Source organism: Notamacropus eugenii, chromosome 2 (genome assembly GCF_028372415.1).
Source record: "Notamacropus eugenii isolate mMacEug1 chromosome 2, mMacEug1.pri_v2, whole genome shotgun sequence".
NCBI classification, from domain to species: domain Eukaryota; kingdom Metazoa; phylum Chordata; class Mammalia; order Diprotodontia; family Macropodidae; genus Notamacropus; species Notamacropus eugenii.
Window position 1 is genome coordinate 107,776,989 of NC_092873.1, and position 17,206 is coordinate 107,794,194.

The 17,206-nt window shown below is 45.9% G+C and overlaps 1 protein-coding gene across 4 annotated transcripts; it reads right to left on the bottom strand.

The window, feature by feature from the left end:
- Window positions 1-225: 225 nt before the first annotated feature.
- Window positions 226-17,042, bottom strand: TCTE1 (t-complex-associated-testis-expressed 1). Of its 4 annotated transcripts, none has more exons than XM_072642314.1 (6): window positions 16,675-17,042; window positions 8,645-8,905; window positions 5,070-5,638; window positions 2,304-2,753; window positions 1,654-1,883; window positions 226-353 (listed from the first exon to the last, which is right to left on the bottom strand). In XM_072642314.1, the coding sequence occupies exons 1-5, from the start codon at window positions 16,940-16,942 to the stop codon at window positions 1,677-1,679; spliced, it is 1,755 nt and encodes a 584-aa protein (XP_072498415.1). In that variant the 5' UTR covers window positions 16,943-17,042; the 3' UTR covers window positions 226-353; window positions 1,654-1,676. The 4 variants fall into 4 exon arrangements, with proteins under 4 accessions (XP_072498415.1, XP_072498416.1, XP_072498417.1 ...); XM_072642315.1 differs by lacking the exon at window positions 226-353 and adding an exon at window positions 369-495; XM_072642316.1 differs by lacking the exon at window positions 226-353 and adding an exon at window positions 15,872-16,073 and having other exon boundaries at window positions 1,535-1,883; window positions 16,675-16,756.
- Between the last annotated feature and the right edge of the window lie 164 nt (window positions 17,043-17,206).

Consider the following 17,206-nt stretch of genomic DNA (forward strand, 5'->3'; position numbering starts at 1 on the left):
ACAGTGGCACAGGCACACAGATGGGCTGGGCATTGACAAGCTGTGGGACTCACCCATGCACACTCCCCACTGGTGCTCTGCTAGCTTGACTGGATGGCAGGTAGCCCCAGCCATCCCTCTCCCCAAACACTCTGCCCTAGGGATTTGCATCTCTTTCTGTGGTTTCTGTTCAGGAAGGGAGCTCACTCCTCTTCTGGGCTTCCAGGACTGGGGGAAAGCGTAACAGGATGAGGAGGACTGTCATTTCTCCATCAGTTTCTTTGACAAACACCAGGAGGAGCAGGAAGGGGAGAGCTTGTCTGTTTCCTAGCCCTCCCCACACCGTAGGGTGGGGAGGCAGGGTGGTGGTAATCCTGGGAAGACAGAGGTAGTAGGATACAAGCATTTACTAGCCACACGTTTTGGGGGATATCTGTAAAACTTGGTGTGTTGGGGATGAGGGCTAGGGTTTTGAGAGGGGGGTAGGACAGTGTTCTGTCCATTGGGTGCATCACGCTGTGGCCTTTCTGTTAAGGATCTCCAAGTGAAAAGATTGTACAAACCAAAATGGAAAAATAAAGTTTTCAGATGACTCACTGACTTCCCTCAACAGCTTGGTACCTCCTTCCTTCCTCCTCAAATCCCTGCCCTGTGCCATATATTCCATTTACAGCCTTTTTGGATGTGCTGCTAGTAGCAAAGTGGGATCTAGATCTAGATTTAGGGGATACCACTTAAGCCTCATCACCCAGAGATTGTTCTCCCTTCTAAACCCTGCTCTGCTCTCACTGGTATCCCTTTGAGAAGTGTGTGTGTGTGTGTGTGTGTGTGTGTGTGTGTGTGTGTGTGTGTAGTGGAAGGAGGATAGAGATCTTGATTTAATCCATACTATCCCTTCCTCCATAAATTTACCACCCAGGGATAGTTTCCCTTACCCTCAACTAGCCCTGTTCCCCCACTGTCTATGAGAAGTGTCTTAGGCAGGGGCATGACTCAGGACAAGGACAGAGCTGAAAAGAGGAAGATGGCCTTGGCTGTGATAGGGATGGCAGATGGCAGCCAAGCACCAGGCCCCAAAGAAGCCAACTCTGGGGGTATGTATGTAGGTTGGAAGACATGTTTGTCAATGCCTCCTATGGGGAACAGGGTAAGGAATCAGGGCTCAGCGCAGAGGTAAGGGAGGCAGGGGGACAAGGATGGAGAAGTGACTAGAGGGCAGCTAACAGGAATGGGGCCCCAGATGAGGGAGATATAGCCTGTGTCTCCTGGATTCCCCAACTCCCCTCCAAAGTTCTCCACTCACCCTAGGTTTGTAAAGACTTTACTTCTTCCCAGTGGGCCCAGCTTTCCTATTCCTTGGTAGAGCTGGGCACCTCCTTGCTCCAAGTCAAGTCCTTAACCCCAGTCCCCTTCCTTTACAAGATTTTCCCCTTTCTCTTTCCACTTCCAAGTCTCTTCCTCTTCTAACGATCCTCTCCTTTACTCTTTCCTCCTGTTTCTACTCTCCCCCCTACAAAACACTCTAACCTGGGGGTGGGTGTGGGAGCTAAAGATGGGAGCAGGAGGACTGAGGTTTTATTAGAGGTCTATCTTAGGGATGAGGCTGGTCAGTGGCCAAGGGGATGGGGGGGTCAGTGAGTAGGAGAGGCAGAAGGCTGAGCAGCAGGTGGATACCTCAGATGACAGTCACCATTCCCTCAACCTGCAGCGTTATTGATGATATGGCTAACTGTCACATGACAACAGTTAGACTGCAAGGTCCGAAGCCGGGCAGCCTCTCGGTTGACATTGAGCGCCACGCCTATGAGGTATTCACTCTCCTGGCCAATCTCAGACATCCTCAGGTCAAACTCCATGAGGGTCTTGTTGTCAGACATGCCCTCCAAGAGTTGCTTCCCACCGTCCTGTGCCATGGGATGTAAGAGAAGATGGGAAAGATGCATTAGAGAGGCATTATTCTTGGGGGTACCCATCCTCTAAGAGGGGACAGTGTGAGACTTTGGCCAAGATTCTTCCCCCTTGGACCCATTTTCTTTTCTATAGAATGAGGAATTTGGAATCCATAATATCTGAAGATCCTTTCAATCCAAATTTCATGACTCTGTGATACTGTGAATCTACAAAGTATCCTCCACTCCTCCTCTCTTTTTCCAATCATTCTCCTCCTCTGCCACCCTTACTGTATCATGTTGGTTTAGTCTATTCAGGTTGCCATCAAATTCAAGGCATCCATAGCACTGAGTGATGCTATACCCTCTCACCACTGAGCCTTTACTACACTGCCCCCTTACCATCTCTTCCTAGAGCCCTCCTTGCTGACTCACCAGGCCAATGTGGTTGCAGGAGAGATTGATGCAGGTCAGGGTGGTATTGACAGATAGAACCTGGGAGAACAGAGTGGCTGTGGGCTCAGATAACTCATTGCTCCCCAGGTGCAGGTTGGTGAGGGTTGCATTGTTCTGCAGGGCATGGGCCAGGGCCTGTCCGCCCTCATCCTCGATGCAGTTGAGGCGAAGGTTGAGGGAGAGGAGAGTGGTGTTGTAAGACAGAGCATGGGCCAGTGCCTGCGCCCCTGCAGCTCTGATTTTGTTGTTGGCCAAGTTGAGGATTCGAAGGTGGCTGTGGTTGATCAGCTTGGCTGCAGCCCGAGCACCTCGGTCCCCAATGTTGTTGTGTGATAGGTCTAGCTCCATCAGGGCTGGGTGGTCCAGCAGGCTTCGAATCAGGATCCGAGCCTTCTCATCATCCACCTTACTCCGAGTCAGTTTGAAGACCTGAGGGGGCAGAAGAGTTTCCTGGAGGTAACTGGGTGGGAATTTGTTCTATCTGTTTTTTGTTGGAGGAAATAGGGGTAGGGAAGTAAACAGTGATTTGAGCCTAGCAATTCTGTCTCCTAATCTGGCTTCCTGAAATTGGGCTCTGTGGGCAGAAGGCACCTCTGTCCTGAACAGGATGGTAGTACAGGATGGGGAATAGGTGATGGGCAGAACTAGTTAAGATTTCCCTAGTTTATAGATAGCTAAGTGACACAGTGGATAGAACTAAGTTAGCCCTAGAGTTAGGAGGACCTGAGTTCAAATCCAACCTCAGACACTTACTAGCTGTGTGACCCTGGGCAAGTCACTTAAGCCCTGATTTCCCCTCCCCTCAAAAAATATTTCCCTAGCTTGCTAAAGGGAAGTATTCTGAGTGGATAGAGTGTTGGATTTGCTGTTGGGAAAATTGTTTTCCCATCTATAAAATAAGGAAAATAGCCTATTTACCTACTCACAATTTTGTCATGAGACTCCAATGAGATATTTGAAAAGTACTTTGCAGATATAAATATCAATTATCCTTATTATTAAAAGTAAGGACTATGATTCTTCACTGAGACCTCACTGTCTCAGTATGGAGAGGACCCTAAAGTCTAGAAGGCTCTATAAGGGGAGGCATGATGGTCCTGTGGAAACGGCTCTGGTTCTGAGAGCAGAGGACCTGAATTCAGATTCTGCCTCTGATGCTTACTCCCTGTCCAAACTTTGCTAAGTTATTTTTCCTTCCTGGTTTTTGTAAAATGAGGGAGTTAGATGCCTCAACTGGCATCTGGGTTTCCATCTAAATATGGGATATTGGGAAAATGCTGAGGAAAAGGCTTTGCCTGACGGGTCTAGGGCTGGGCTGTATGTCTCAGGAGTTGCATCTCTATGTTTGAAGAAACTCATGAATTTTTTTTTGAACACACTTACATGGAAGACCATCTCTTAAGTAGTGACGGGAATGAATTCTGAACAGTAACAACACAGAGATTAGGTCAGTGTTCTTGAAGTGTTCATCTACTATGGCCAACCTTGGAAGGGGGAAGTTTTCTCTCTTTTGATTTGTATGGCATGTGTATATGTGTGTGCATGCCTATATGTGTGTATGCACATGTATGTGCAGGGGTGTGGACATGGTGCAGATTCACAGTATCACAGATACTGCACAATGTATACCAAATGTGCATATCATGTGTGTGGTGTGCACATGTGTGTGGTAGTACATTTGTGTATGTGTGCATATGTGTGTATAGTAGAACATGGGAAAAGTCATGAGAAGCTGATAAGAGAAAGGAAATAAAAAGGAATAGGAAATGAGGAAGAAAAAGAGGTCAATAGGGGAGAGAAAAAAGGAGAAAAGGAGATAGCAGGAAGGAGAAGGAGATCATAGGACCACAGATTTACAATAATAGTAGCTAGCATCTATCTATCTATATACATACATATGCTTGCACACGTACACACACACACACACACACACACACACACACACACTGGATTTTGCAAAGAGTCTTACATATATTGCCTCCTTTGACTCTTACAATCCTATGAATTAGGTGCTATAATTATCCTCATTTTGCAGATGAGGAAACTCAGGTTGAGATGGGTTGCTGCCTTGGGCATCTTGCTCCAGCCAGCATGGTGACTTGCACAGAGACGGTAAAGAAGAAATTGAGCTGGAAAGGACCTTTCTTAGAGGCCTTCTATTCCAAACTCTTTATTTTACAGATGACATCAGTGAGGCTCAGAGAGATTAAGTGACTTGCCTGTAATCACACAGCTAGAGAGTATCTGAAGTAAAATTTAAACTCAGGTCTTCCTGTCTTCAAGTCCAGTACTCTGTCCCCCACAATCTGCTATATCTCAATAGAAACATAGAAATTTGGGGGGAAGGAGGAACAGGAAGGTTTGTAGTTGAATAAAGAAAAGAGAAGAATGGAACAGAATAATCCTTAATAACAATAATAAAACAGTATAATCCAACTTGAGGCCAAGTCACTTCCTCTTGCATGTCAAGGGCTGTTAGGGAAGAAAGCTAGTCACAGGCCTAAGCCTATGGATTCAGAGCTGTAAGAGACCCCTTTCCATTTTATAGATGAAGAAACAGGACAGGAGAGGTGAAATAACTTGTCTCCAGTCCCAGCTACTTAATAGAAGCGTCAGAATTCAAACCCAGGTCTTCTGATTCTAAATCCACTTTTCAGTCCTTTGTGCCCCTAGCCTATTGAGCCTTGACATTCTGTGGTTCTATGAAGAAGAAAAAAAGAGGAGAAAGGAACGGGGTTTCACCACCTTCAAGGTGTGACAAGCCTTAATGGCGGAAGCCAGGGAGTGGCAGTCTCGGGTGGTGAAGAGAAAGAGGTTCCACTCAAAGTTCATGCCGCAGTCCTTCACTCCGTACACCAGATCGAGCTCTTCCAGCCGCCGGAGCCCGGCCACCAGGTCGCCCAGCTGGTAGTGGTCCATGTTGAGTTCCTCCAGCTCCGTCTCGCTGGCTGAGTCTGACTGGTCCATCTCCTGCATCTGCTGTTCCAGCTTCACAGGGGGCAGGAACTGGTCCACGCAGAGCCTGACCACGTAGTCCTGGCACAGAGGTATCATCTCCAGAATCACGTTGGGATCCGTGGTCCCCGGGATGACGAGTTTCAGGAGATCCTGGAGATACCTCTCGAAAAACATCCGTTTCCAGCTGTTACCATACTTCTCCACGTGCCCCACAGTCCAGCGCTGGTTGCAGCGGCGGCGCCAATAGCTCTCGTCTGTTATCAGGTTGGCGACCACCTTGAGGGGCAGGTCAGTGGAGAGGCGGTCCAGCACCTTCCGCTGCTGGCTTGGATTGAGCTGGGTGAGGATAGGATTGTCTGTGGGGAGGAAGGGCAGAGTCCTATTTGTAATCAATAGATCAACAGGCGTTTCTTAAGCTCCTACTGAGGGGCGGGGGCGTGGCAGAGGGAGGATTACAGAGAACGAGTGGATAGTGTTGGACTCAGGGAGAGCTGAGTTCAGACCTAACTCTGGGCAGGCACTTAACTTCTCTCTGCCTCAATTTCCTCATCTGTAAAATGGGGGTAATAGCATCTACGATATGCTAGAATAATAACATAAAAATAACATGAGATGATATACCCTAAAGTGATTTGCCAGCCTTATAAATATAAATGTTACCTATTCTTATAGACTGTGGGGATGCCATAAAAGTGAGAGTTTCTGCCTTCAAAGAACGTATATTCTTAGATGTTTCACAGATAAGAAAATGTATATATAGAACAAAAACAAAGCGGTTGGCATGGGGCACTAGCAAATGGGGGAATCTGATTTGGAAAAAAAAATTAAATCTGCTTCTATTTTATCTGCCAAGGAAAATAATTATTTTTAAATTAAATTTCATTTTTTTAATGAAAAAAATTCCACTTCTCTCACTCCCACGTCCTTCCCCATTCCATTGAAGAAGAAAGAAAAACAAAACCCCTGTAACATATAGGCATAGTCAAGGAAAACAAATTTCCAAATTGGTCATGTCCCAAAAATATATGCCTCAATCTGTACTCTGATGTCATTATCTGGAAAGGCCTCTTAGACTGAGCCTTGAAGGGAGCTAGACATTTTAAGAGGAAAACATTCTAGGCATGGAGGGAAAGCCTGTACAAAATGAAGTGTCTTGTATGGGGAACAGCAAACAGTTTGACTAGATCATAGGTGATAGGCTGGGAAGAGAACAGAGGGAATAATAAGTTTTTATAAAGCACCTACTATTTGCCAGGCACTGTGTTAAACACTTTTACAAATATCTCACTTGATCCTCACAACAACCCTGTGAGTTAGGTGCTATCATTATCCCCATGTTATAGTGGAGGAACCTGAAGCAAACCAAGGTCAACCAAACTGTCCAGGCTCACAGTTTTAGCACATGTCCAAGGTCTTTTGTGAACTCAGGTCTTCCCGACTCTAGACCCAATATTCTCTCTATTGCCAGTCCCTGTATCTGGATGTTTCCAATTCAGAAAACTCCTAGATTCCTCTCTAATTTAAAAAAAAAAAATGAAAGTCTCTCTCTGAGAATACTGACTTCTTTGGTCTTAATTAATGCTTGAACAACCTCAAGCTAGACATTCTACATATACCTCAATTTTTAATCTCCTGTTACTCTTTGCCTTCCTCTTGCCTTCTTTCTTTCTATGCCAGATATACTAACCAACTCTGAGCATACTTTCCCCCTCCTTTTCTTCTAGGATTTATTTATTCACAGGGGAAAAAGTAACATAAATTCAGAAATATCACAACAGGCCATTAGAAATCAGAAGTCTGTATAGAAGAAATATACTCACCCAATGTAAAAGGCATAGCTCTATTTCTTATTAATTTATTCCAGTTCACCTAAAAGTCTTCTATCAAGGAGAATTAGTGAAAATATCACCAGAGCGGAGTATAGTTAATCAGGGAAGCCTTCCAGGAAGAAGTAAACCTGCTTTGAACAGTTTTGTTTTGATCCAGGGTCTCCCTAAGTGGACCAGGCTGGAAGTGGGGTAGCTACGCAGAGGCCCACACTTGGTGCTGGTCTTCATGGAAGGCTTACCCTGCTTTCAAAATAGGTATTGCCCTCAAGAAGCATAGAAACCCTAGGATCATAGATCTAGATTAGTAAGGGTCTTCAGAAGTCATCTAATCCAGTCCCCTTCATTTTACATCTGAGGAAACTGGGTGATGGGGGCAGGATTTGAACCCAGGATCTTCAACTTCCAATCCAGTGCTCTTTCCATTTTATGACAGATATGATCATATGATCATGGGATCCCAGATGTAGAGCTGGAAAAGACCTTAGAAGCCACCTACTTCAGTCCCCCTCATTTTACAAATAAGGAAAGTGAGGCTGAGAGAGATTAAGTGTCTAAGGTCACAGAGATAGTAGATGTTAAAGGCAGTGTACCCTCAGCTCACTTATGAGTACACCATATTAGATCACTTCCAACTCATACTTTGCTCTCTGTGAAAATTTTTTCCCTTCTCCCAACATAGATCATTCCTCTTGTCCAATAATATTTCTTGTGCCAGCTTCTCCTTTGAAATTCACACTTCAGGGGAGATAGGGTAAGGGTTGGTCAAGAGTAGGAAGGGCTGTGAAGGCAACAATTAAGACATGTTCCAGACTCAGGGAGAAAACTGGCTTGACTAGAGTAGAGGGTGTTCATATATTTACTTTGTTATATGTTTTATTAATTTGTTCCCATTAACTATATTGGCTTGTAAGAACACGTGTTTTTTTTTGCTTTTCCTCATAACACCAGGAGCCCCAGATGGAAGTAATTTTGTCTCTTCCATTAGCTTGAGAGCTCCTTAAAGGCAGAGACAGTATTTGTCCCATCAGACTGGGAGTGCCTTGTTGACAGGGTCTAGCTCTCTTGGCTAACTGAAAACACTCTAAAAGTAGGGATTCTGCCTCTCCTATTAAACTGTGAGTTATCTGAAGTCGGTTTAGCTTTTCCTGTGACTGGAAAACTTTCCAGAGTGGCCAAAAATTTTTTTTAAGCCATCCACAGATCTACTAAAAGAAATTTCATCTAATTTCAATCCTGATGATTAGATCTTGGAATGGGGGCTGTTAGGAAGTGAGGATTGTTGAGAATGAAGATGTGTTAGATGCTGTGTTTGGAGGAAGCTGAGAGCTGGGGAGAGTCCCAGGGCCAGGAGTGGAAAGCTAGGGAAACAGTCTTTGAATGCCCTTGTTAAGAACCTATCCTTCTCTGACCTGATAGGGTACATCCCCAGGAGGTCATAGCACAATATTCAGGAACACTGATCCCCTTGGCCTCCTCCTCCCAGCCCCCTTGAGGGCAGACTCCCTAGGGTAAGTAGGGATAGATGGGACTTACTTTCAAAGTTGCTGACAATATGCCGTAAGCAGAGCTCACTGAGCATGGGTACAATGGTCAGGGACCACTCTGGATCCTCTGCAATGATGCGACGCATCCTCCGAGTGTTGGAGGCTGGGTTCGATCCTGAAATCTTTAATGGTGGAGGGACTGACATGGTTACCTGGGAGGAGGCTGGGGCTGTGACACAAAAAATTCGGTGGTTTTCTATCAGGAGACTCCTTAAGCAGAGAGAGCCAGAAACGAGTGGCTGCTGAGATCCTAGGGCAAGAGACATTGTTAGTGTCAGTAGCTGGTACATTGCAGATACCCATAAAATGCTCGATGATGATGATGGAGATGGAGATCAACTTGGGCGGTGACCAATGAGGCACTGAAGCAGAGAGCTTAGTAGCCATCCTGGAATCTTCTTTAGATTAGTCCAGGATACAGGAAGACATAGTGGGAGAAGAGTGGGAATCAAGGTGAGAAGGAAAGGGGCTGAGGAAAATGGGGAGGCTAGGAGAACATCAGAGAGAAAGCTATGGGGCCAGGGTACACCCAGGGAAAACATGGGGCAACGGGAGTTTGTGGATCTGAAGATTTTGGTCTCAGTCTATGACTTCACCAGGACGGGACGCTGGGCTGAGGAACTTCCTTGACCAATGAAGACAGATTCCTTCTCTGTACTTTACTGGTTGAGAGGGTGGGCTGGGGGTACTAAGAAATTAAAGAGCTTGCCCAGGGTCATACAGTATGGGTCAGATCAGACTTGGACCTAAGTCTTCTGGACTCGGAAGACAGTTCTCTCTTCACTGTGCAATATTGTCTTTCATCTTAGCATTAAATAAGGGAATTTCTATATTCTAGGTAAATGGGGATTGTATCACCAAAGGATAACACTTAAATGTGATTAAACTTTAAAATTTAATAGGGGATTCCTTTAGCTACAAGTTTGGTTTATTTGACAGAAACTTGTTTGCTTGATTAAAGGAGATGTTGGGGAGGGGGTATGTGTGGCTGATGGGGATCGGAAGAGAAGCCAGGATTGGGCACAACTAGGTGGGAAAGTCTCAAGCAATCAGGTTGAGATTCACTGTAGAAGTAGTTTTTGGGAGGGAATCCTATTCGTTTATGAGTGCATCTCATTACATCACCTCTTCACTCCTTAAAGGACCTATCCCTCCTCAGAGGTCCTGTCCCTCCTCATAGAATCTAACCATCCTCACAAACCCTATCAGCCCTCAATAGACCCCCTACCTTCATAAACTCTATCCCTCTTCCCACAACCCACTCTTTCTCAGAGGTCCCATCCTCTCAACAGACTGCTCCCCCTTGCTTCATAGCAAATGTGGATGTATTTGTGACGGTGGAGGCAAGTGTATCTACAGTCTTTCTATATGCAAGGATACCCAAACCTCCTGCCCCTCATCTCCCACCCTGTGTCCAAGTCCCTTAGGACAGAAGAGAAGGTTCACCTACATCCTCTTTCCCCTAGACTGGGCCCAGCTCCTCCCTCTTAGCATGGGCTCAGCTTTACCGGTAGGAATAGAGCCAGGTTCATGCCCTGGTGGGATGCTCAGAGCCCCTGCTCCAGAGTCCAGGGCTAGTCTCAGGGCAAGGAAGCTGTCTAGGTCAGGTCTGCAGAACCCTTTTCTCTTCATTTCCTCCAAGACCTTTCCTTTCTCCAGCCTCATCTTTCTAGAGCTAGGTTCTGACTCAAGACCCCCAATCAATCAACAAGTATTTATTTAACACCTACTATGTGCCGGACACTGACCTAGAGGCTGGGGATTTGAGTACAAAGAATGAAATGATTCCTATTCACAACGAGCTGACATTCTGAGCTCCATTTTTCATTTGGGAGAGAGGAGAGGGCAATAGGAAGAGGAAGGGAGGGTCACCTTTGTCGCACTGACCAAACCTTGCCTGCTCGTGCGTGGGTCCTGAACTAGAGCTCTCCTTGAGAATGGGTCAGAGGAGAGAAGGGGTGGGAAGGAGGTGGGGGAGGGGAGATGGCAGGAGAGGAGGCCCCTGGTTTCCTTTTCTTTCCCTACAGAATCTCAACATTCCAGACAACAGAAGGCATGCATTGGCAGTGAAAATAGAAGTAAATTTGGGTATGAATTTCGGGGGATGCGATTGTGACATAAGGGTATCCTCCTCTGCCCACACACTGATACCTTTCCAGCCTTGCTTGTGGGGATCCCTGGCCCAGAGACGAGGGCTGGAGCTGGGACAGAGGCTGGAGGAGTTAGGCTCCCTGTGTCCTCCTCCCTGAGTCACCTGCTGTTTGCCAGGACTCCTTTTGAATCTGTTTCTTGGCTTCCTGAATGGCAGGGAGGGCTCCTTTGAACCAAGCCACTGTGTTCCCTGGCAGAGAGAGCTCAGCAGATGGTGCTGCCCCCCTGTCTAGTCCCAGTCAGCCACTCAGTGCTGGCTGCAGCACAGGTCCCTTCCTCTGTGGCCCTGCTAGACAGCCCCTCAAACACCTGAGGAAAGGGATTGGCCCTGAGGAGGCTGGAAGGACAGCTGATATGGAAGACCCATAGGAGGGAATGATTATCTGTGAGGCAGAGGGTCTATCCTGTAAAAGAAGGAGGAAAGGGGAGGAGCTGGGGTTGGGATTTTTGCATTTTGATGCTCAGAGTGGAAATGAAATTCAGATTCATGCAAATTAGAATACAACACATTTAACTAACCAGCCTAGACAATTTGAATGACAAGACTGTGGGGATATAGTGAGGTGGGGGTGGGGAAAGATTGAGTCTATGTGATGAGAATGAGATCTTATGAGTGAATGGGATCTCTAAATGGGGATCGGGCCTTTTGAAGGAGGATGATGTCTTTGAGAAGGGATGGAGTTTGAGGGAGGGAGGGATTCTGTGAACAGGGCTGGGGTTTATGATGAGATGAGGTCTATGAAGCAAGGGAGTCTGTTGAGGGAGGATGGGGTTTGTGAGTAGGGTTGGGATCTGTGAAGGAGGATGGTTTTATGAAGAAAGATGGGGTGTATGAAGGGATGGGGGTCTAAGAAGCAAGGGGCTCTGTTGAAGGAGGAAGCATGGGTTCTGTGAAGAGGGATAGAGTTTATGAAGGTAGGAGGTCTATTGAGGGATGATGGGGTTTGTAAGAATGGTTAGGGTCTATGAAGAGGGATAGGGCCTCTGAGGGGGGATAGGTCCCTTAAGGAGTGAAGAGGTCTTTGAGGGGGATGAGGTTTTCAGGTCAAGCCTGGAATCCCTGGAGTGGGTGCTCTCCTAGACTCCAGGCTTCTGTGGTACCTATTCTGGCTTGGGTCAAGGGCCCATGAAGGAGGGTATGGTCCCAAAGGAGATGGGAGAGTCAGAGAGCAGGATAGGGAGTTCATTGGTACTTGGCTGAGTCCCCTTTCCATTGACTTGACAGGCAGAAGGCAGTTCTGTTCCAGCCTGGAGTCTTCCTCTAAGGTCCTCCCCAGCATGTGAATGCTTTCTAGGGGATGGCTAAGTGGAGGTTATCCAAACTTAACCTTTCCCCTTAACACACCCCTGCCTGGAATCTCCTCTAGGGGGTACACCTTTCTATTTGGGGAAACCAGAGGCTGCCTCCATTTAGGCAGCCCAGCAACTCCAAGGTTCCACGTTTGTATCTACTGTCTACAATGGACAGCTATTCACTCATGTGGGTGACCAGATGTTCTAGTTTGGCTGATAATTCTGATTTTCAATGACATGCATTAGATGGACAGATGTCCAGGGAAATGTCCTCTCAGTCCTTTATATAACTGCTGACAAACTGGGGTTCTAAGAGACAGAGGTGAGAAAGGAGAACCTTTTAGGTATAGGGGGTGGCCAGTGCAAAGGTATGAAGATAGGAGATATAATATCTTATGTGAGGAATAGGAAGTAGGCTAATATGGTTGTGGAAGAGAGTGATGTATAAGAACATTGGAAAGATGGGTGGGGTCCATCCCCTGATCTCCATTCACATGGTTACCACCTCATGAGGTCAGGCCCTCACCACCATTTGCATCAGATGTTGCAATAAATGTTGCAATATTTCCATACAAGAAGGGACTTTCCCCTGCCTAGTTTCCAAGGAAGGAAGGATTTCCTAACACATAGAGCCATCCAAAAATGCCTTCTTATCATCTGTGACCCTTACACTTATCTTCCCATAAACCCTTCTTAGGGAGGAATGCTCTAGAGGTCTATGTGCTGGGGCCTTTCTTGACATGATATGGCACCAACAGAGCACAAGCATTGATTGCCCTTTGATTATTCTTCATACTTATGAAATGACTGTCCCAACTTTCCCAATCATATATCTTTCTGTTGATATTTTCTATGCTACTTCTTGGGCACAGTTGATCCTACCTATGCCCACCATTAATTTCACTGTTGTCTTTTGGGTTACATGCAACTTTACTTCTTCAAAGACTGTAGTAATCTCTGGAAGCATAAGGATGTTGAAATAATAGACCTTTGTTTCAAGAACCACTTTGCCATTCCTCCAAAGGAATCCAGGTCTCTTCTCTCTGCCTTCCATTCTCCTCCTTCTCTGGGCCCCGTTTGCTGTTAGTCCAAATTTCCTGTTCAAGATATGTATCATGATGGCCCAACTTTATGAGTTGTTGATTCATCTGCATATAGTGGAGATAACAATCTTCATTCATTTGATTTCTGCTGACTGAATTGTTAAGATGAATTCTTTTTAAGGGATTGTGGAACTCACATAGAGGACCTTGTGGTTTTCTGGATATTCTTGATGGAATCAACACAATGTCATTTGTAAACAGGACCTTGCCTTCTAGAAGGTACGCTTCTCTTTGGACTCTACACTGGGTCTCCTTCAAGATGGTGGCAAACTTTGTTAAGCATTTCAGCCTGTGTTTAGTTCTCACTTGATACTGATAATCAGAGGGTTGTCGATCTCTGTTTACCCTAAGTGGATTTAATAGCTAAGTTATTCATGCTATAAAAGAGGTTCTTTATAGTTTAAATGTACTTCTACTAGAGTACAGAGGCCAACCTATGGATCCTTTAAATGCATATAGCTTGCTAGTCTTCATTGGAACATGGGGCTCTCTGTTTTCTCAGATGCCACGGTTAGTGATTTTAACAATACTTTCTCCCTAAAACACCTCATTCACGTGCCTTCTTAATTAATGTTCAAACCTAGGTCACTCCCACTGTTTGCTTTCCCTATTCCCTTGCTTTCTATTGGACAGAAAATCAGGTTGATGAAACAATCTACATTTGTGGGACTGATTTCCACTGCATACTTATTGTTCCTGAACAATTCAAATGTTGATCTCTTGTTGATTTTTCAGTATTCCCCCCCTTCCCCATCCCTGCAGTGATTCTAGACATTCAATGCCAAATATTCCTTCCCTTCTTTCCCCAAGACAACCTCATCTCCCGTTTGACTGGGACAATGGAAGTGAATAGGCTTGAGCCCCCTCCCTTTCCATTCATTACCTGATTTTTCACCTGGTTCAGAGGAGGAAGTATTTCTTTTTCATTTCTAAGGTTAACTCAGTGCCTTTGACCTCCATATTAATTGATTTTTCTGGAGCTTTGTTCAGGCAACTATCTAGTATCTCAACTATATCTTTATTCTCTTTCTCTCCAGTGGTTCATTCCTCTCTCACTACAAACATTCATACATTGAAGCCTCTGCTGTCCCCAACATTCTCTCATATTTTATCTCCTTAAAATCTGAGCTCTGTCACTCTACTAAAAATGCTGTCTTCAAGGTCATTGACAACTTCCTGATTGTGAGATTCAGCAGACTTTTCCCTTAATATTCCTTCCTTGGCTTCTCTGACACTGCTGTGAAATCACCTAGCACACTGTACTTGAAGTCAGGGAGACCTGAGTTCAAATGTCCCTGACACCTATGTGACCATTATTTAATCAGTTAACCTATCTTTAGTTTCTTCATCTGTAAAATGAAAGGCTGGATTTGTTGGTTCTTTCAACTCTCCATCTATGATCTTTCCTGACTTTCCTACCTTTCTAATTGCTTCTTTTTTGGTTCTTCCTGTCTCATCTGTTCTCACCTACTCACTTCTGAACAGATGAATCCCAAACCTGTGTCTCCAGCCCTGATCTCTTTCCCAATTCCTACTCCCACATTTTAAATGTGCTACTGGACATCTCTACTTGGATGTCCCACCTGTATCGCAACCTCCATGTGCTAAACATGGCTAGATCCTCTAAATTTGTTTCCTTGCCTAATTCCCTTAAGATATCATCATGGGAAAGGAAGAGAAGGGGCAAATTTAGGTGCTTCTAGAGTTGACTGCAATTGGGTTAACATTAGCAGAACAGAAGAAGCATTTCTATAGCATCTACTACGTACTGGCTACCATGCTAAGTGTTTTACAAATATTGCCTCATATGATCCTCACAACAACCCTGAAAGGTAGGTGTTGTTATCTTATAGTTGAGGAAACTGAGGCAAAGAGAAGCTAAGTGATTAGTGCAGGGTCCTGTGGCTACCCAGTGTCAGAGGGCAGATTTGAACTTGGGACTTCCCAAGTCCAGGCACACCACTCTATCCACTGTACCACTAGTGGTCTCTACTCCTATCAACAGTATAACCAGGTAGAGCTGGGATCTGACGAAATAATCAATATAACTTGTGGGGAGGGTTGTGCTGGGGGTGGGAGTTGATGAAAAGACAACCAAGGCACATGGGATGCAGCCTAAGGCTTCTCACCAAGTTAACGCTTATTTTTTAGAGTAGTAGAACAAGGGGTAGAAAGGAATCTCTGGCTGGCAGGAATGAGGAACATATGGAATCATGGGAAGTATCTTCATCTAGCCCACTACTCCCATTTGACAGATAAGGAAACTGAGGTGCAGAGAAGGGAAGTGAATTTCCTAAGGTTACACAGCTGGTCCAATAAGGATCTCAATTCACAATCCAGTGCCTTTTCTGCTATGTCATGTTACTTTGTTCTCCCTTTCCACTCCCCAGAATGCTTGGGCTTGGTCTCTTTCAACCTAGCAAAATGGCTCATAAAAGTGACAGCAACACACTTTCATACAACACATCAGAATTTACAAAGTGCTTTCCTCACAACAGTGTCTGTAGTACAAGTCTAATTCCCATCACAAAGATGATGAGACAACAGGCTGGGAAGCTGAATGATTTGCAAGGTCACAGGCTAGAAATGGACACAGCTGAGACACACTCAGGTTTCCTGCCTCCCCTCCCAGCCCCTCTCCACCATGATACACCGTGAATACAGCTTACCCTGTCCTCTAGGCTTATGGCTCAAGCTCAAACCTGCCTGCAGCTTCAGCAGGCTCAAATCCAGCACTGACCCAAAATGAATGATGATGGTTTTTTGTTGTTTTTTTTTTAACCTTCCTCACTCTGTCTCAAATACTGATAATTCCTACTGGGCTTCTCTTCTCAGCTTTCTAAAGGTCACTGCAGTGCCTGTCCACCCATCCTGTGAGGAGAAAAGGATGCAGCAGCTATTCTGTAGTCAAGGGAAAGAGACTGCAGGGAAGGAAGTGGGGAAAAGAAAGTCTGGGTTTCCCAAAGGGGCTTCTGTCCCAAGGGAAGCAGAAGCAGAGTAGGCACAGGATAGACGCATGACTGTTAATGATGTCCCTAGGACCTTTTCTCCATCTCCTTCCTCCTTTCATAGGCAGCCCAGTCCTCCCCTTGACACTGTTAAGTCAATAACCACTCCCTGGGGACAAGGGAACTCGGGCATCTTTCTTCAGCCGTGGGGTGAGGTCTCAAGTGGCTACTGCTGGGGCTACCAGGCCTCCCTCCCCCCTTCTCCTCCACAGGGAAGAGGGATCAGTTTGGTGAAGCTGTACCACAGACAGTAAGTCATAAAAGGCCATCCTAAGGAAGAGACTGGAGAGTTAAAGGTGGAGACAGGGGGAAGAGTAGGATTCTTTTATCCAGGGGGACACTGAGGGGTAGGCAGGAGGGGAGGGGGTGCAGAAGATCTGGCAGAGTGAACAACAGGGACGTGGGCATAGAGGGGAGCAGGGCACAAGGACATCCGTCAGCCTCCCATCCCAAGGTTTCCTCACCAGCTGCCTTGGTTGTCTTCAGTTTAGCTGGGACCCTCTGCCTGGCTCTGTCTCCATGGAGACACCTCCCCTCCCCCCCAACCGGAAGGCTGTCTGCATTGGTTGCTATGCACGCAGGCTGTTGGTAAGGGAAGGAGAGCGAGGGTGTGTGTGCCTGTATGTGTGAGCGCTTGCGCAGTCTGTCCAGTCTTAGTGTGTGGTGTGATGTATACACACATATGTGCAGTGTGCACATATATGCTTTGTTTCTGTCTGAGCATACTTCCATGCTTCCTATGGGACTGTGTATAATGTATTCTTTTGTGTGTGAGGGGCTGACTATAAAAACTCTCACTTCTCCATCCCCTTTAAGATGTGATTAAGGTTTAGAAAATTGGGTGTTGCCAGGGTCCCTTAGGATTCCTTTCACAGCAGATGAGATGGAATACTACACCTACTAACCCCAACCCCTGCTCTTCCCCACACTGGCCAACCTCAGGGGAAGTTGTGGAATAATTTCCATAACCAGGGCTCCTTCACCAGGTGTGTGCAT

Coding starts and splice junctions, on each gene's coding strand:
- TCTE1 (XM_072642314.1), bottom strand. CDS start 16,942: ATGGAAGTATGCTCAGACAGAAACAAAGCATATATGTGCACACTGCAC. Junction 8,906..16,674: donor GAAGACAACCAAGGCAGCTG/GTGAGGAAACCT, acceptor CTCTTGCCCTAG/GATCTCAGCAGCCACTCGTT. Junction 5,639..8,644: donor TATTGTCAGCAACTTTGAAA/GTAAGTCCCATC, acceptor TCCTCCCCACAG/ACAATCCTATCCTCACCCAG.